Genomic DNA, 20444 nt, shown 5'->3' with positions numbered 1-20444 from the left:
GCCTTACCCATTAATTTATGTTCCTACATTTAACCTCTATTTCCCCAAACTAATTTCCGTACTTTTTTATGTCTTCTCAGGATAAATGATCATTTCTATTCTTTTTCCCCTCTCCTGTCTCATAAATTTACTAGGCAGAAAGAAGAAGAAAAACCCCAAAATTACATTTGAGCAAATATCTGGTTATATGGGGCTCCCACAAGTTAGGCAATAATTGACTTGATGATCTGTTTTCTGTTGCCCCAGAAGGTCAGACCACAACCAACAGGTTAAAATTAAATCAAAAGAGTTTTCAGCTAAACATTAGGAAGAACCCCATGACAGTAAGAGCGGTTTCTCAGTGGAAAAGTCGTCCTCAGGAGGTGGTGTGTTCTCATAAGAACATAAGAAAGCCTGCTGGAACAGACCAGTCTCAAAAGCTTCAGGGATGCAGCAGAGAGCCAGTGTGACTGTCAGACTAGAACTGGAAAGAGTAGAGTTCCAGTTCCTACTCAGCCACGCAACTCACTGGGTGACCATTGGCCGACCACTGTCTCTCTCTCACTTCCTGATCTGGCCTCACAGGGTTGCTATGAGGATGCAAAACGAAAAGCGTGCCAATAGGAGTTTCTTGGAGAGTGGGTGGTATAAATTGAAGTCGGCCCGCGAGGGTCGCGAGGAAGAGGCGAGACGCAGCGATATCATCCGGTGGAGAGAGCCAGCGGCAGGAAGCGTGATCCGTGGATCTGGCAACTCTACCGTGGTCTGGTCCCTGGCACCTTTTATTAGGGTTTCAATAGGGGCGGATCGGGAGGCGGGAGAGCGGGAGAATACTGTACAGTACATGACTCATGGGGTTGCCTACGTGCGGGAGGAAACGTTCCTGTCTGGGTCTAATCCATACCTGGGGGCAGGCGCCCCTTTGTCCCTTTGTCTGGGACATCTTGTGACCATGAGTCAGGTAGTTCATGACCTGTGACTCATGGGGGCTTGGGGGACAGGTGAGCGTGTGCACCCAGAAGGGCACAGATGGCACAGGCATTCCTGCGCTCTTTCTGAGGCTCTGCTGGGTTCGCGGGGCTCATCCCTACAATAAATAAATGTGTGTAAGGTAAGATCTATCAGGGTAAACCTGTTTCTGAATTCAAACCAGCATGCCCTGTAAGGCATTTGTAGGTTGACTGCTAATTCAAATCAACATGCCCTGCAAGGCATCTGTAGGCTGTCTGCTAATCTCTCCAAGAGGGATGAAATGGCCAAGGCGTGCTTGCATGTTACTTCATTTAGCTGTATGGAGATTGATAACATAGCCTGTGGCCTAGTGCTGAAGACAAGCCAAAAAGTGAGTAGACAGGGGGTAGACTTTCCTTTCCCCTTAAATCCAATCAAGTAGCATCCATTGTTGATACGTGTCACACTGTATTTCTGTCAGGCCTTCAATTTATTCAGATTTGGAAGGAAGAGTCTGCGCTGAAATCCAGGGGACGTTGCTTCTCTCTTTCATTTCATCCATTTTTGTTCCCATCTGGAAATAGATTCCTGTAATAGATAAATGCCCTAAGGTAGATGGAGTGCAGAGCAACAACTTATTTTTCTTGACCCTGCCAAAAAATATGTGCATATTTTAGCATCCGTAATGCTGAGAAATTGTTTCGGCAGGCTACTGCTTTACCTTGGGTCCTCGTATTTGCAAACCAGTCAATCTCTCAACACAAATATGTGGTATGCTGCAGAATGAATATAACGCATTTCTAATTACTCTATTGACACTGAAAGCCAGACTGAATTAACAGTATGGAAAGGTATTGAAGCAGGAGGAGTATCCTGAAGCATAATGCAGTGGGAAACCAAATGGGCTTTGCTTTGGCGTAGCTTCATGTACTTTGTCTGCTCCTATAGCAGTGGATTGATGACATGTTTGCTTTTCAGATGCTAGAGCCCTATAGGGACATCATTAGAGTCTATTTGGTAGACAGTCTGTGTGGGGGAGAAAGATGGCTGTGTATTTCTTCTGCTTTCTTGCCAACGTCTCCTCTAGAAATTATGGATAAACCTAACGACACCATGTCTGGTAAGAAAAGTCGCTGCTTGGTGACTTTTCCCAGTTGTTCTGCAATGGTGAAGTTTGTTGTAATTGTGTCTCCCTGGCAGCCCAATTTCTCCATAACCACTCAATGAAAGTATGATCAAAAGCAACTTCTTCTAACTACGCAATGTGTAGCAGAGTACAGGGATCAGCTCAGAAGGGTGAAGTGCAGTTTTCGTAGATTGCTGCTATTATTTTTAAGGAACCATACAAATAATTTTTAAAAGTTGTAATTATTGAGCACAGGGAGCAAGTTGTTTCAGAGCATGTTCCTATATTTTATGTTACAGAGGGAGGTATTCTCCCAATTAAACACCCCTGACAATCTGTGGGCATTTCCCCACTCTCCTCGATCCCCCCCTATGCCGCGCGCTGCTCTCAGCGGGGTCATCAAAAGGCGCCGTTTGCAAGAGCGGCAGGGATGCCGCGCACTGAGGGCGCGCGAGAGCGGCAGCGTCGGGGCGGCTGCGCTGTCGCCGCCCCTGTCGTGGGGAGTGCTTGGGGACCCCGCGCTACTTGAGGAGAGTAGCGCGGGGCTTAAGGTAAGTGGGGAAAGGCCCTGTGTTATCATTCCAAAAACAAATACATTGTTGTTAACATATTTATCCCAAAGTGCCAACGTGGCAATTTAACCTGAATAACCCCCTTGAGCAGGGGCCAGTCTGCTGTAGCCTCCAGCAAATCCCACATGCACCTCTCTAGCATCTCTGCCCACCCCCCACCCCCCAGGCAGCAGCCACCTGGAGCACAGGCACCAGGCCCACCAGCCGAGTCCTCCCTGCACGCTGAGGTGCACGCACATCAAGTCCAGGGGCCCAGGCCAGCCTAGATGTGTGGGGGGGGAGATTTCGCCCCCACGAGACGAACTCTGTGCACGCGTGCCCACAGAGAGGGCTCTGAGTGCCACCTCTGGCACCCGTGCCATAGGTTCGCCACCACTGTTCTAAACAATAAAGGCTTAAGGGAATGGAATGTTGCAACGACAAACCCTCCACCAATTGGGGAGAAGGACTCATTTTGTGAGTGGACGACACTCCATCCTCTTCCCAGAGTAGTGGTGGCCCCCACCCCAACAGCCAGCCCAGTCCACGGGAGGCCTCAGAAGCCCTCCCGCCCAACCCCCAACAGCCAAGCCGGGCCCTTGGATCACTTGATCTGCGGACCTACAGAAGCTCTCCCGCGTTCCCCACCCCACCCCCAACAGCATTCTAAATATGTGAGGGTATTAAGTGCCTGTTTTACTGTACTATGTGTTCAAGTCTGAAAAGAGAATAATTTCTTCATAAAGGCGAAACTCACGATCAAGTTTTGCTGAACTTTACCTCTCCCCAGAAGCTGTCCATATTTTTCCCTTTGAGAAATTCTTATGTTATGTTGAAAACATTTTGACTTTCATAGAACTTTTCCCAACTCTCTTGGAGTTATAAACATTTTTCAGTTACAAAAGAGTGGGAGAAAATAGGGTGTAATTTAGAAAATAGTGATCAGCTTGAATGAGTTTCAGCTTTTACTTTTCCCATAATACAGGCTGGGGCTTTATTTTATTCTTTTTTCTTTTCTTTTTTTGCTTTTTGTTCTTGCATTTCTTGGCTTTTCTGTAGGGAAAATGACTCACTGGGAATATTTAAAAGAATGTTATGCATATTATTATTCTTGCATGCTGAAAAAAACTATCTTGGGAGAACACTGTGGCTACTCGTGTATTTTTGTGATTCATTCTGTTCTGAATGGGGAAATTACTCTCTTCCTAAGCTTGGTGTGGGCTGTGAAAAAAGGATACTAATGAATGGGTCATTTGACAGAGAAGGTTTTAATGCTAATCGCTTGGAGTAGACTTTGGTTCATAGCTTTCTGAATCACAGAAAGTTGAAGCCGATTTGCCCAGACTAAGGCCCTTTCTGCACGGGCAGAATCGAGCGGCCCAGGGACGGCAAAAACGCCATCTCTGGGGAAATGTTCGCAAAGGAGGTGCTGCTGCAGTGTCCTGGCTGCCCCAGAAAAGCAGCGTCTTCCCGCCGGCACGGTGCGAACCGCACCGGCGGGCTGCCGCCGCTTTTCCCATTGCCTCCACTGACCTGCCTGTCCAGCGTTGCTCTGGAGGGCTGCAGAGACCCGCCCATGCTGCCCTCTGACCCCTGGAGGTCGGAGGGCAGCATGGGCAGGTCCCTGCAGCCCTCCAGAGCAACGCTGGACAGACAGTTCAGTGGAGGTGACGGACCGGAGGCAGCTCCGTGCGGAGCCGCCTCTCCAGTGTGGTGGATCTGCGGGGCTCCACCAGCATAATTTTTAAGGAACCACAAATTAACTAATAGAAATGAGGAAAAGTAAGCTATAAATATAATGAATCCTTTGAATGTCGCCCTTGAGTTTCATAAAAGTTGAGTTTCACACGCCGCTGAGTGTGGTGCCCCCTTTCCACTCTTCTGCCCTTTACATCTGGGCAACCCCCCTATGGAGGGGTCTAGCCGTTCCCCCTTTTTGGGGGTAGGGTTTGAAAAATGGGTTTATTGGATGCCTTTTCTTGCATTAATCGCTGTTTTTAATGGAATTTTAGTAAGTCTTAATGATTATTTAAATGGATGGAGCCTATGTATATTGTTGTTGTGGATTTGTATGGTTTTCTCCCCTATTTAATATTGTATTTTATTTATGTATTTATTTATTTATTATTTAAATTTATAGACCGCCCAATCCCCAAGGGGCTCTGGGCGCTGCACAACATCATCTATGTACAATATATAACAAGGGTCACAATAGTGACCATATGTACTGATTTTATGTTGTACACAGCCCGGAACCCCTTGGGGATAGGGCGGTATAGAAATCTAAAAAATAAATAAAATAAAATAAATAAAAGGAAGGAGGCCCCATGTTGTAGAATTAATCAGTATCTTAGAGGGGCCATCCATAAGAGAGGGAATCTTGTATTCTTTGCTTGGCAAGCGTGGGGAAGAGGCGGGACAGACTGCTGTCTCTATTGTATTTGACTGTTTTTGCGTTGCTTTTCTTAATCTCCTTGTGCGCTTTCAGTTTTTGATGAACCTGTTACTGTGCTAAAAGCTGGCAGTTTTGTTGCAATAAGCCGAGTGTTCCTGAAGCAAATACTTGCGCTCTCCATCATTTTTGTCGGATTGAAAATCGAGTGTCGTCTATAGAATTTTTTTTTTTAAAAAAAAGACCAGGATAGCCACAATTCTGTAAAGAGGCGGTTTTTGCAGCTACAATTAACCGGGCCCCAATGGGACAGAGAAGAAGCTTGTATTATCAAGCATGACAGTACTACTACTTGTGGTTTATATGGAATTTGGAAAGTCTTTGCTGTTTTTATGGTGTTTGTTCTCTCCACAGAAAAGTTGGTCCCTCTTTTGGGCAACGGGAAACTGACTTACTTTTCTGTGTAACGAGTGAACGCCAACCTGACCTCTAATTAAGACTGTGATTCGGAGTGTATGGTTTCTTTGGCAGAATATGGGAAGAGTTTAGGGATTCTGTTGAACTTGGCCTTTCTCTGCTGAAAAAAAGAAATTGGGGAAATTCCTTCTTTCCCCCTGTTTGCATACACATAACCGTAATGATCCATGCTGCTATGAATTTCAAGCATGGACTACTGTAATCCACTTGATGTGGCCCTCATGGGTTGGCTCATGCTGTGGGGGGCAGGCAGGGAAGGCAAAAAGGGAAAATGAGATGCCCCCTTAATACACACCTTGAATACTGACTATCTAATAAGCATTTGCTTCCGTACTCTCTCAGCATATTTCAGTGCTAGAGGTTGTAGCAGGAACACTTTATTTTTCCAAGCAAGAATCTCATCTCTAAAAATACCGAGCCTTCCCCACCAAAGTGTTTTGAAGTGCTTCAGTGCAAACATTGTGGATGCATCAGACTGTATTCCACGATCAACTCGCCATTCATGCAAGCAGAAAGGCAGCACAATATGACCTCGATTATCCAAATATCCAGGAGGCTGCTTGAATCGCTGGGGTATTCACAACTGCAGGTGAAAGATAAGTGCCATCGGAATTCTGCAAACATGGGACCTTTAAGGAATGCACATTAAAAATCAGAGAGCAGGTATTGCTTTGTGTTATTGCCTTCTTAGGCAGCAGCGCAAGCTTATTTCGCTAAGTGTTCGGCTATAAGGAACACATTATGCTGAGCTCCATATTCTTTTTAGTTAATTGGTATTGAACTAGCCTTAATCACCAAAGCTTGGAATGGCTACAGATGTCTCTGAAAATTAGGGTCAGGGAGAATCTAGCAGGTTTACAGGAATTGTAGCCAGGAGCTCTTAAGGCTGGGAATTGTCCAACAATGATTGTTATCAAGTTTTGCCCAAACCTGCTAGATTCTCTCTTCCCCTCCAATTAAATGAAATCTAAGAAGAAGAAGAAGAAGAAGAAGAAGAAGAAGAAGAAGAAGAAGAAGAAGAAGAAGAAGAAGAAGAAGAAGAAGAAGAGGAAGAGGAAGAGGAAGAGGAAGAGGAAGAAGAAGAAGAAGAAGTAGTAGTAGTAGTAGTAGTAGTAGTAGTAGTAGTAGTAGTTTGGATTTATATCCCCCCTTTCTCTCTTGTAGGAGACTCAAAGGGGCTTACAATCTCCTTTCCCTTCCCCCCTCACAACGAACACCCTGTGAGGTGGGGCTGAGAGAGTTCCGAGAAGCTGTGACTAGCCCAAGGTCACCCAGCTGGCATGTGTGGGAGTGCCCAGGCTAATCTGAATGCCCCAGAGAAGCCTCCACAGCTCAGGCGGCAGAGCGGGGAATCAAACCCGGTTCCTCCAGCTTAGTTACACGAGCTCTTAACCTCCTACGCCACTGCTGCTCTAGAAAGAAGAGCAGTAAGAAAGGGTCAGCCAGAGAAGGATTTGTTTCTTACTGGGCGAACATAGCGTGTTTTGAATCCCTCATGAGTTTGCCACTGAGGCTAGGGGGTGACACAAGAGCAGTTTGTTTGCGATGCTTGTCTCTGTGTTGTCCTAAATATGCAGCCATTACGCACGGTTCAGTCTGCAGATTGCTGTACCGATGCTGAACGGTTCACAGTTCCCCGCTCACAGCCCCCAAGCGCGTTTTATTGCTTTGCTCTATTTGCTGACACAAATTAACATCATTAGGGTCTGTTCTGCAATCTCTCATTGTTTGACAAAAGTTATGCAAATATTTATGAGGATGTCTCTAAATAGCTCGGGCACGGAAGGAACGGAATCGGTCGTCTTAAGGGTTCGAATCTGCTGTTTAAACTTTGAATGGGTTTTGCAAGAATCTGGCGGTCAGCCGTGCCACCACGGAATTCTACAACTGTGCCACGTGTGGTAATTAGAGATCATCCAGTTCAGCCCAAATAGCCCCCACAACGATCAAATAACATGGCATGGTAATATTGTAGATTACAGAGAGTCAACAGATTAGCCAGTACTGACTAATCTTGTAGTGAGCTCGAAAAAGGAAGCAATAGAGGAAACAGGCATGCCTGGATTAGATCTTAATATTTATGTAGAAGCAATCACGGGGAAGACAGATTACATCAGAACTACTGCATTGGAGGAGTGTGAGTTCAGTCTTTTTCTGTAATGCACTTTCCCAGTCAGGAAGCCCAAAGGAAAGAGGGGGCGTGACAACCGAGGAAGGCACTGCGGCTCCACCTCCACAAAAGCCATCGGTGGCATGGACTCTGGGGGAGAAAATCCTCTTCTCTCCCGGGGGAGCCCATCATCCTGAATGAGTTATGCCACACATTGGTCTGTAAGTCAATTTTCCCAGTTTCCCAGTTCCCCGGGCTGAAACTTCACTGGAAGCCAAATAGAGTTGGCACCGCCCACTTGAATGCCCCCCTCCACGCCAACCAGGCCCCAAAGGCACAGAAGTGACAGTCTTGGGGCAAACGTCCAGATTTCAGTGCTGCAAATCCACACAGCACCCAACTGCCAAGGTAACCTCTGTGCCAGCGTCCGTGCCACTTTGTGTGGCACTAGTGGCAATGGCTTAGGCGCAAGCATCATGCCGCTGCCAATGCGGATCCCCCCCCCTTTGGATTACACAGTAAATCTCCCCACTCATTACTGCACTTTGCCTCACTGGTAAAATCCTACAGGTGGCATACAGCAGCTTCACAAGATTAATATAAATATATTTTAAATGTTTAGTTTTATAGTCTGCGATACAAAGTGGAGTACAAAATTATTGGGCAAAGATAGGAGAGGGGATAGTTTTAAAGAATCTTCCCCACAGTATTAGACCCAACCCAATTTAGAGCCCACGCAGTCGCTTTTAAATAAAATTAAAAATGTCAGGAGATCCAATTACGGCGCTTTCATGTTTACCTAGCTGTCTGCTAAGATGCATCGTCATACGGTTCCATAGAATAGCAATGTGGAGAGATCCCTCCGGCGAAATGGCTAGCCTTCCCAAAATTATTTTGTTCCTGGGAAAATTGCTGTAATGAACACGCTATGCACAGTCTTCACATAATTAGATTATTTGAATTGCTCCTAACATTTGGGGTCCCAACAAACTCCATGCATCCTTTGAGCCTAGGAATAGCTCTGACTCACAATATGTCGTGACTTCCCATTTATTTCACTATTTAGCCTCTAGTGGACGGCATCCCTAAAAGTTTTAATAGTAAAAAGCCAGCTTTTTCAACTCGGTGGCTTTCCCCCAAGCCAGCTATGCATTATTGTATAAGTCACTTTGCTCAGTCCTGGTTAACGTACACATTTCTGCTTGATATCCACACTCAATTATGGCGTCTGTTTTTTTAATAATTTTTCAAATTAATATCCAGGAAAATACGGACAGGAGCGCAATTGGGTCTGAGTGTTTCTTAGAGATGTCCTGGGTAGACCCACCAGTCAATACTGCTATGCTGCTAAAAACTGACTTACTGGGGAAACTGGGAAAATTGACTTACAGACCAGATTACTGGGAAAATTGACTTACTGGGAAAACTGATTTACAGATCAGATTACAGACCAACGTCTGTTTGACTGAGAAGGATTGGGTCTCACACAGAGAGGGTAGGGTTGTGTACTTCTGAAAAGTTTCCCACAGTTCCTCTGAGCCCAGTAACACAGAGAATCAGAGTCCCAATTAAAGCACGTTCTATTTAGCAGTAGAAAGACAGACAGAGCACTTCAGCAAATCTCCTGTCACCCCAAGAGGCAACCGACCAGCTTTCCCCCCTGGCAGGAAAGCAGGAAAGCATCTGCCATAAACAGAAACAAACACACACAGAGATAGAGGCCAGGTTTACCTGTCCTGTCAGCACGTTATGATGCTTGGGTTTCTGAAGCTAGCCAGCATCAGTTCCCCCTGCAGCCAGGAAACTATGAATCTCTTGCTGTTCTAAAGATCCTCCTTACATGGGTCATCCAAATGAACAGTTTCCCACACCTACAGTACATCACCCTGCTTGTGCTGAACACGTGTGCATTCGCATGCTCTGCGTGGTCACTGTGCGTTGCAGGTGTTTTGGAAGGACAGATCAGGGCACAGCCTTCTGGGGACTTCTCTGGATTTTAGACACTGTTTGTTCCCCTAGGGCATTGTGGTGGGCCAAACTTGCATTCTCCACAAAGCAGTGGATCATTAGTTCCTTATCATCCCCTGCCAGCATGATGCTGGCAGTGGATGATGGGAACTGTAGTCCATAACATCTAGAGGGCCGCGAGTTTGATACCTGTGCCCTAGGGCAGGGGTCTGCAACCTGTGGCTCTCCAGATGTTCATGGACTACAATTTCCAATTGGCCATGCTGGCAGAGGCTGGTGGGAACTGTAGTCCATGAACATCTGGAGAGCCACAGGTTGCAGACCCCTGTCCCAGGGCAAGCCTCCCGAGGACCCTAAGAACATAAGAACATAAGAACAAGCCAGCTGGATCAGACCAGAGTCCATCTAGTCCAGCTCTCTGCTACTCGCAGTGGCCCACCAGGTGCCTTTGGGAGCTCACATGCAGGATGTGAAAGCAATGGCCTTCTGCGGCTGTTGCTCCCGAGCACCTGGACTGTTAAGGCATTTGCAATCTCAGATCAAAGAGGATCAAGATTGGTAGCCATAAATCGACTTCTCCTCCATAAATCTGTCCAAGCCCCTTTTAAAGCTATCCAGGTGAGTGGCCATCACCACCTCCTGTGGCAGCATATTCCAAACACCAATCACACGTTGCGTGAAGAAGTGTTTCCTTAGTCCTAATTCTTCCCCCCAGCGTTTTCAATGTATGCCCCCTGGTTCTAGTATTGTGAGAAAGAGAGAAAAATTTCCCTCTGTCAACATTTTCTACCCCATGCATAATCTTATAGACTTCAATCATATTCCCCCTCAGCCATCTCCTCTCCAAACTAAAGAGTCCCAAATGCTGCAGCCTCTCCTCATAAGGAAGGTGCTCCAATCCTTCAATCATCCTCGTTGCCTTTCTCTGCACTTTTTCTATCTCTTCAATATCCTTTTTGAGATGTGGTGACCAGAACTGAACACAGTACTCCAAGTGCGGTCGCACCACTGCTTTATATAAGGGCATGACAATCTTTGCAGTTTTATTCTCAATTCCTTTCCTAATTATCCCCAGCATAGAGTTTGCCTTTTTCACAGCTGCCATGCATTGAGTTGACATTCCCATGGAACTATCAACTAAGATGCCCAAATCCCTTTCCTGGTCTGTGACTGATAGCACTGACCCCTGTAGCGTGTATGTGAAGTTTGGATTTTTTGCCCCTATGTGCATCACTTTACGTTTTGCTACATTGAACTGCATTTGCCATTTCTGAGCCCACTCACCTAATTTATCAAGGTCCGCTTGGAGCTCTTCGCAATCCTTTGCAGTTCTCACCACACTACATAATTTGGTATCATCTGCAAACTTGGCCCACGCTACCCACCCCTACTTCCACCCCTACTCTTCTGTAGCAACAAGTGACCTTGAAGGGCAATAAGCTGGCTTCTGATTATTTCTTGCCAACCCAACAAGATACATTCCTTTCTATAGAGACAGGCTATTTCTGTGCTTCTAGGAAGGGCAGAAAGGCCTGGAGAATTGTTAACATGTCTGTGGTCTGAACAATAGAAATGTCCTGGCTGGGGCCTGGAAAATGGCTTGGAAATAGCAAGAAAATGACTCTGTGTTAGAGGTAGGTGGCCCTACACTGCAGGGTTGATTTTCTCACCTGTCAATATGGAAGAGCGTGTTTACTCAGTTGCATCTTTATGCTGATCCTTCGGACCTGGTTCAGATACCTGCTTGTCGTACAGACCGCTAATGTCCTCTTCTGCATCGTTGTTTGTTCAAACATTATTTACTAACTCTCTGATTATGATTCTGTGCGGTTCTCTTCTCCCCCGGGGAACTGAAAGGAGACAAGTTTTCTTTTTGTCTGTGTGTGTGTAAAAACTGGAAGCCAACCAAATGCGTTAACATTTTTGACCTTTTAAAAACTTTTAAATTGGGTTTGGGAAAAGGAAGCAACGTGCTTCGCCCACATCACGAGTTGGGCTGTTGATAACCACAAAGCAAATTTCATCCCGGATCTTTTGTGCGAAGGGAGTACTCAACTAAAAGAGCATGCTTTGATGTGTTTTAAAATCACCCCCAGAGTCGCCTTAATGTTTGCTTGTCACCCCCTTTCGATTTTCACCAACCCTGTTTATCACTTCTCTACCCACATGTAGATAATTAACCTTGATTTTTGTTCAGGGCCCACAAGACAAATGGCTCCCACGGCTGTCAGTTTGTCAAATGATGCAGAGACTACAATGATGGAAGGCTATGTTTATACTGGTACACATGAGGTATTTGGGAGGCTGAAGCATAGGCTAGTGGGCCTATTACAGCTAATCATTCATGTTTTGTTGTAATAAACATAAATGAGAAAGGAGGGGGGGGGGGACTAAGTTCTCAATACTGGAAGCTCTGCTCCAAACAAAGATCTGGAGAAATGTAAGGGAAACTCTGTGAAATAGTTTTACGGAGCAGCTGTGCTAGTCTGTTAAGCAAAACAGAACAGGAGCCCAGGGTGCTTTAGAACCTAACAAAGGCCCCTTCCGCACATGCAGAATAATGCACTTTCAATCCACTTTCAGTCCACTTTGCAGCTGTATTTTACTGTGCAGAATAGCAAAATCCACTTGCAAACAATTGTGAAAGTGGATTGAAAGTGCTTTATTCTGCATGTGGGGGAGGGGCCAAAGTTTATCCCACTGTAAGCTTTTATGAGTCAGAGCTAACTTCAGATACATACGGTGTGGAGAATCTTTTCAGAGGTTCTTCTAACCAGAAGTACAGAAAGGTGGTGGAGAGACAGGGTTCCCAACTTCCTGGTGGGACCTGGAGATTTATTGATGTATTTATACAAGGGAAAGGAGGAAAAACTGGACCCCGGGCATGTCAATAGTTCTATAAGGGTCCAGTTAACTCCTATGCTTTATAATTTAAAAAAAAGAATTTGTGAGGCCGGCCGCGGATCGGCTGCCCCCATGTGAAGCCCTTCACCTCTCAAATGGAAGGATGTCTTTCCTTAGGAGACAAAACTCGCTGCTAGTGGAAATATAAGCACCTGTAGAGATTTTTTTAAATGGAGAAGGGAATGCTAAAATAATGACATATATTCAGAAGAAGAGGGGAGAGATGACGGCCTTCTGAAGACACAGAGATATAAGTTAAATTTGCTCACGTAATTCAATTCCCACAGCCCTACCTCGGAGAAGCTAGGCTTTCTTTTGTTACGTCTGTTCCAATAGGGAATTATTGGGGAAAGGGGTCAAGAACATGTTCTCAAGCTCAATTTTCCATCCCAGCTCCCCTTAATTTAGTTCAGTCTAGTGAAGTCTATATACAAAAACCTTTGAGAGTAAATTCAAGATAGCACTGCAGCCAGAGAACATCAGTAATGTAGAAGTTTGCTGCACACTTTACATTTGCAAGGCTTAAGATGCTTTCAATATGGACCTTGACATCGATGTGACAAATGCGTTGAGCAGCTTTAGCTACTGCCCAGGCATGGCTCGACCCAGCCTGCACCACACAAGACAAGGCCTACCAGCAGTGGTGGGATCCAAACATCTTAGTAACAGGTTCCCATGGTGGTGGGATTCAAATTGTAGCTTAGCGCCAATGGGGCTGGGCGGGGCATTCCTGGACAGGGCTGTGGCAAGGACGCAGCCGCTGCACAGGTCCTTGGGCGGGAAACGAATGCACGCAGGCGCAGGCTGCCACGCACGCCGGTGCACCTCCTGCTAGACTGCTTCAAGTTCTGCACGCTACTGCTGAGAGGAGGGGCGTAACTAAGGCAAAAATCCCGTGGCAAAATCACCAATTAGTAACCCCCCTCTCGGCACACAGAAATAATTAGTAACCTACTCTCGGGAACCTGTGAGAACCTGCTGGATCCCACCTCTGCCTACCAGGAGTCCAAAACAGGACCACTTGGGAGAGCTGGGGATGGAGGTGCCAGCAGCCCTGAGGGTGAATTTTGACTCACCAGCCACCCCCACAATGGCCGGGAGGAAGCTGCTGCTGCTGCTGCAGAGAACAGGCCCAGAAAGGCTGGACATGGCCACTGGTGGTACCATCAACTGTGGATGGCTTGCCAAAAGCTTACCCATCCAGGAATGGGCCTCACAGAGGGCAACCAGTGGCATTGGGGAAGCAGATAAGGGGCCTAGCAATATCACATGGGGAAGAGGGTCCTTGTCAGGGCCAAACCTGAACTGGCAGAAGGCACAGGAGGGTCACAGCCCAAATCACTGGGCAAGCGTGGAAGGCAGTGGGTGAGCAGCAGGCCCAGAGGAGGCAGGGTTTAGCCCTCCTTTTTTGGTTACCTTTGAGAGGGTGGAGCCAGAGCCATATTGGGCCCAGACTAACCAAGGGCTTGGGGGCCATACAAAAGGGAAGTTGCCACCCAGCTTTCCACAACCGGAATACCATTCAGTCAGAGGATGGTTGGATACATGCCTCATGTCTCCAACCTAAAGACTGAAGTGTGTTATAAATGCTCTCAGTCACCCGCTCTATCAGGCTCTCAAGAGACTCTTTGTAACCTGCCCTTTCAGGTTCAGGAGAAACAAATCATCAAACCCAGTGGTCAGATTTCAAAGCAACTTTATTAATAAAGGGATCAGAGAAGGTGGTGTTTCCTGTTCTACTCAAAGTAGCATAGAGATTACATCAGTTTATATTTCCCTTCCCCTGATACTGCCACACCCTCTCTGTTCCCCACTGGCTAAGAGTACTTTAGAGTCACAACTTTCCGATCCACTTATTCACATGTTGCTCCTTGATATGTTGCCCCCCTCCCCTATTCTTCCTGTATGTTCATTATTGACGCCCCTTATTCAAGCCGGGGTGTAAAAGTTAATATTTATTAGCCTATTAAGCATGTTCCTTTTATATGACCTCTTGCCCTTGGCTTGCGGGTATGTCTAAGCAGCCTTGTGAGTTGGTACTTTCCACCCCATAATTCTGAACAAACATCTTTATATCATCTGTTTTCATCTTGAGGTTGATAAATTCTGATAAAAGCACATTATTCTCTTTATCATCTTATCTCAAGGTTGGAAATTCTTGAACAAACATTAGTCTGTTAAAAACATTTAACCCTTTTATAACAAGTGGAATGGTACAGTCAACATCTCTATCCACCATGTGTTACTGTATTTGCCTGATTGTGATTGAGAACCTCATTTCCGTAGTCTTGACCCCAGCAATCCAAGATTCAGACAAGTGTTTTGCTTATTGTACTATATAATTGAGCTGCCTGTTTCTGATGCTGAACCAGAAAAAAGTGAAGAACCCTGGAGATGTAGTCGAGAGGGTGCCATTTCTCATGGGGGGGAGGCCTTACCAAGCCCATCCAGAGTACTCCAGATACAGTACCAAGAACTGGACTCGGGGTGAGAGGAGAGAGTAAGAGAGAGTTGGAATATTTCCCATGTCCGAGTTGTGCAGTGTAATCAGGAGCTTCAGAAACTCCCACCTGAACGAGACATTCAGAATAACTTGTCTAAGAGAGCATTGAGAACAGAGAGAGAGCTCAGAGATGTGCAGATGTGGGGCAGAAGCCTGATGTGGTGTGGTGATTGGCGTATTGCAGTAGGGACTGGGAGACCTGGATTCAAATCCTCATTCTGCCACGGAGAGCTCACTGTGGATGACCTTGGACCAGTGACGCATTCTCAGCCTGACCTACCTCAGAGGATTGTTTTGGGGATAAAAAGGAAAAGAAGAAGATGTTGTAAGCCATTTTGAGCCAACGGAGGAGAAAAGTAGGATAGAAATAAATAAATAAATAAGGTGGTTGGAGTAACATCAAACATTCACATTGAACGTCACACTTCAAGGTCCTGTTCAGGTTTCATTTCAAGTCCTTCTAGTTACAGTCTTCTGATATTGCCAAGTCCAATTTTTCCTGCAAGTGGGTTGGCTCCTGAAGACTCCAAGGGCTTGGTGAACAGGATTCAACATGATGAAGGTTTCCAGGAGAACTCTCACCCATTACAAACACAAAAACCCTGAAACAATAAACTCCAACATTTACAACATAGCAAAAATAAACAACTAACTTCCCACTAGTTCCCAACAACATTGCAGTTACCTTAACAAGGTGTTAAGTGCTTATACCAATCAAGGTCCGAGTCTGGTAGCCTTGTCTTCTCCAAACTACATGAGCTCTGCAGCCTTCTGCTGCTTTGAGTCTCCACCCCTTTCTGGGTCAACCCATTCTGGGCATGGGGGTTACATTTGCACTATGTACGAATGTTATGAATGAGACAGAGTACCAAATTGAAGACATGTTGCAAGGACCCAATCCTGACTCTTGTCATCTTCCCCCATGCCTTTCCAAATGGTGAAACAGCCACAGGGGAAGGAAAGAAGCACTCGAAAAACATGGGGCGTTGAGGAGAGTGCCATTCTACAGGCTGGACCAGAATCAGGTCTTTACAGCATTTGGTCTTTAAAATGGTGGCAACTTCTTCATATCAGCCATAGCAACACCATTACATTTACAGTGCAATCATAAGTAAAGTTACTCCTGTCTAAGCCCATTCATTTTAGTAAGCTTAGACTGGAGTAACTCTCCATAGGATTGCACTGTTATTTTGACCTAGCACGAGAAACCTACTGTACTTTCTTGCCGAAGTTGGGTTCTAAATACCTATTAGAAGAAGAAGAAGAGTTTGGATTTATATCCCCCCCTTTCTCTCCTGCAGGAGCCTCAAAGGGGCTTACAATCTCCTTGCCCTTCGCCCCTCACAACAAACACCCTGTGAGGTAGGTGGGGCTGAGAGAGCTCGAGAAGCTGTGACTAGCCCAAGGTCACCCAGCTGGCGTGTGTGGGAGTGTACAGGCTAATCTGAATTCCCCAGATAAGCCTCCACAGCTGAGGCGGCAGAGCTGGGAATCAAACCTGGTTCCTCCAGATTAGATATACGAGCTCTTAACCTCCTACGCCACTGCTGCTCCTACAGACCAATTTAAGTTAAAGATGATTACAGGCCAATTTAAGTTAAAGATGTTTTTATCTCTGCCCCAAGTGATTCAAGGTTTCATTTTTTCAGTCTGGGCTTTCTATTCATACCATCTCTTATTTAGTAAGAAAGGGAAAGTAGTTGGTGGAGTATTCAGAAAGGACGGGGGAAATAATGTTTCTTGCTGGCTTGGAAAACAATATTCTATGGTGTGTCTTGAGGGGGGAAAACATTGACTGAATTGTTTTTGCACACAGGGTCAGCATTACGAAGAAGAAAAAAGAGCTTTAAGCCACGAAATAATGGCCCTCAATAACCACTTAATAGAAGCCAAGGTGACAATTGATAAATTGTCCGAAGATAATGTAAGTATTGAACGGCAGATGTTTGTCACTGTCATGCACAAAAATAAGAGTATGAAATTACAGATAACTGGGTCAGAAATGTTGAATTATGTCTCTCACTGTTATTAGTTACTCCATTTGTACCATTTGGTTGATTTACCGCAGTGATAACTTTTAAAAGGTTTTCTTCTAATCCTATAATTATAGGACCACGTAGGGAATATGCTTTTGACCATATTCCTAGAGCAGTAATAGCTGCCTGTTCCCCACAAGTTCATACCAAGCTGTATATTGTCCATTTTCCGGTCATGCATAACATGCTTTTTTGCTGCATGTAGACTGTTAGTTCTTCCATTGGGCAGGAGGAGGTAGCTCACCTCCAGCAGAACCTGATCTTAGGGTACTATTTATGGGCAGCAAATTACATCATTTAGTGTAATATATTTTTTCCTTTATTGAAAGTTCCATTCTGGATTTCCTGCCCCGGGCAGTGAAATGTCTTGAGTCTGTCTCTGAAAATCAGCAAGCTCCAACCAAAGTTAAACTTAATGTATTAAGTGCCATTGTGTCCAAAATACAGATTGTACATGAAGCTGAGCATTGGTAGCCCCAACACTCCTTTGAAAAGTGAGCACTTTGAAGCTGAGGCGGTAGCAAGAACTTAATCGCCATTCTCTGTGGCTTGCCGGCAGTGGTGAACATGTGTTTGGAAAGGAATAAAATGTCTCTAAAACACTACAGTACAATACAACCGTGGGGGGTTGGGGAGAAGCAATTTAGAATCACAAAAGAGATACGTACTTCCTCCCTGTTCTGTTTTCCAGCTCCAAACCATCCCTTTTTTCCAGTTCAATTAGATTAGTTTGCTGGCAGCTCTATTACCTCTAACAGACCCATCCCAAAGGGGGGAGGGTGAATCTGCCTGTGGGAGTAGAACATGGCTGCGCCAGCAGATTTGCCCTCCCTGGGGCACTTATCTGGGGCAATTGCACCAGCATTCGGCCACCACAGCTCTTCCCGGCATTGGGATGTGGTGCCAAACACAGCGCCAGTGCCCCTGCTGCCACTGTGTAGCTTAGGTGGGTAGGGGGCATCGCCAGAGGCAGAGGCGTAGCTGGGCCCAGTGCACAGTCTATATTTTTTCGGGGGGCCCAGAGGCATAGCTGGGCCCCAGTGCTCCCCTACTCCATTATCTTTACTTGAGCCCCTTTTTTCTAGAACTTTAGAAAAAAGGCCTGTTCACAGTTCAGGCTTAAAAACAGCCTAATGGGAATCCATATACTTCCTAGGAGACCTTGTGAGCCCCAAGGTCTCCGGGGAACTGTCGTTCTTCAGGCCGTTTTAGCCTGTACTGTGAACAGGCCTTTTTTCAGCCTGAAAAAGTTCTAGGAAAAGGAAAGGAACTAAGTGTGGGAAGGGGGGGTGGGGGTGCCACAGGGGGAAGGAGGAGGGCCCTGGGGGCGATTTTCTGCGCCCCCCAGGCATGCACCCAGTGCACGGCGCGCACACACACCCGCCTCCTTGTAGCTCCCCTACTGGCCAGAGGAGGAGCTGATGTTAGTCAGCTTCCACCACCACTCCCAGCTATTCACTGTGTTACACCGGTGGACAAGTCCTCCACCATACCCAACTGAAAAGGGTGGTGTAAGTCTGTTTAGCGCAGTGGGCTAAACAGCCTCCCTACACTGCCAAGAAGCCTCTATGGGAAAGACTGCATGGCACAGCCGCGGTGCCACAGCCAACCACCTGGCCCATTGGAAAAGGCTGTAAATCTAGTCCTTTTTTCTGAAGAGTTCCCCCCCCCCACCCAAAATTGCTTGTCTTTTGGCAAGTTTGCCATAGAGAAGGCCTAGTTTCTAGACATGTTTTCTCAGGCTGACTTTCGATTTGTCAGTAAGATGTTTCAAATAGGATTTTGAGTCCAGTGGCACCTTGAAGAACAACACATTTTTCCAGGGTGTAAGTTTTTTGTGAATTGAAGCTGTTATTTATTTGTTTATTTCACCATATTTATATCTCACCCTCCCCTTGCCTAGGCTGGGCTCATGGTGACGTCTATCATAAAATGAATACAGATTCAACAACTGTGTCATAACAGACCAGGTGATCGGGAGCAACAGCCGCAGAAGGCCATTGCTTTCACCTCCTGCATGTGACCTCCCAAAGGCACCTGGTGGGCCACTGCGAGTAGCAGAGAACTGGACTAGATGGACTCTGGTCTGATCCAGCTGGCTTGTTCTTATGTTCTTATGTTCTTAAATATATAAACAGTGATAGAATTGGAAATCTGATAGGTCAATAAACAAATCTAGACAAATCTACAAAGAAATTCAGAAAGTGATGGCGCCTAGAAATGTCATGTTGTCCTTCCCACATTTAGAAAAATTGTGAATTCGGTTTTCCGGGGTTATTGGACTTGAATGTTGTTCTACTGCTACATACTAACCCAGCTGCCCACCTGAAACTGTTCTTGGAGTGGCACATTTTAAAGACCTTGATGGACTGGCTGACTGACACATGATAAATAGTATGGTGGATGCTGGGAAACACAACCACATGGAGCCTGCCCCATGAGACAAATTATTTGTGCAGAATTACTCCCTAGGCTCTCACAATTTCTTTGCCATTGAGAAAGATGATCCACCAGTTTAGAATCCTGTTTCAAACAGTGGCTAGCCCAGGGATCTGCAACCTGCGACTCTCCAGATCTTCGTGGATTACAATTCCCATCAGCCCCTGCCACCATGGCCAATTAGCCATGGTGGCAGGGGCTGATGGGAATTGTAATCCATGAAGATCTGGAGAGCCGCAGGTTGCAGATCCCTGCCACTAGCCAGATGCTCACCGCACCATCCTTGGGAAAGCCTACAATCGCAGCACAGAGGCTGAGGACTTTAACTCTTGTTGCCCCACCAAATAATCCTTTTTCACAGCTCTGAATATGGAGGTTCTATTTGAGTCCAACAATGATGTTAGCAATGATGGCTATCTTCCAGAGAAACTGGTTGGCCCCTGTGTCAGTCTAGTATGCTGACTAGATGGACCACTGGTGTGAGCTAGTTCACAGTTGCTATGTCAAGGAACAGTTCGGATCGCATGTGCGATGTTTTTCCTTTGTGGATATCCAAAATGTCTTTCTGCCGTTCATATTCCACCTAGCAGGAAATACTGGTTAAATGGTTCTGGTGGGTTTTCCAGGCTGTGTGGCCATGATCTGGTGGATCTTGTTCCTAACGTTTCGCCTGCATCTGTGGCTGGCATCTTCAGAGGTGTTATCACCGAGGGAAGTCTGTTGCACACTGTAACAAGATCCACCAGACCACAGCAATACAGCCCGGAAAACCCACCAGAACCAGTTAAATCCAGCCGTGAAAGCCTTCGACAAGTCACTGGTTAAATGGTTTACAGTGCAGTCGGAAGCTGAGTTACACCCTTCCAAATCCATTAATTTCAGCAGACTTGGTGGTGAAAAGTGCCGTCAAGTCTCAGTTGACTTGTGGTGACTCTGTAGGGTTTTCAAGGCAAGAAATGTTCACAGGTGGTTTGTCATTGCCTGGCTTTGTTTCGCCACCCTGTGCTT

General features: G+C 46.0%; 1 protein-coding gene across 5 annotated transcripts in view; it reads left to right on the top strand.

Annotated features, from left to right (window-relative positions):
• The window catches only part of BEGAIN (brain enriched guanylate kinase associated), a 282357-nt gene that overhangs the window by 245347 nt on the left and 16566 nt on the right, over positions 1–20444 (top strand). For all 5 annotated transcript variants that reach the window (XM_048486196.1, XM_048486195.1, XM_048486199.1 and 2 more), the window contains one exon: positions 16778–16885. In XM_048486196.1, the coding sequence (XP_048342153.1) occupies positions 16778–16885 (108 nt within the window). The remainder of the gene's footprint in view (positions 1–16777; positions 16886–20444) is intronic.

This window comes from Sphaerodactylus townsendi, linkage group LG02 (assembly GCF_021028975.2).
Source record: "Sphaerodactylus townsendi isolate TG3544 linkage group LG02, MPM_Stown_v2.3, whole genome shotgun sequence".
Taxonomy (NCBI): Eukaryota; Metazoa; Chordata; class Lepidosauria; order Squamata; family Sphaerodactylidae; genus Sphaerodactylus; species Sphaerodactylus townsendi.
Note: the sequence above shows the minus strand (reverse complement) of the source record. Positions and strands in the feature narration are given on the sequence as shown.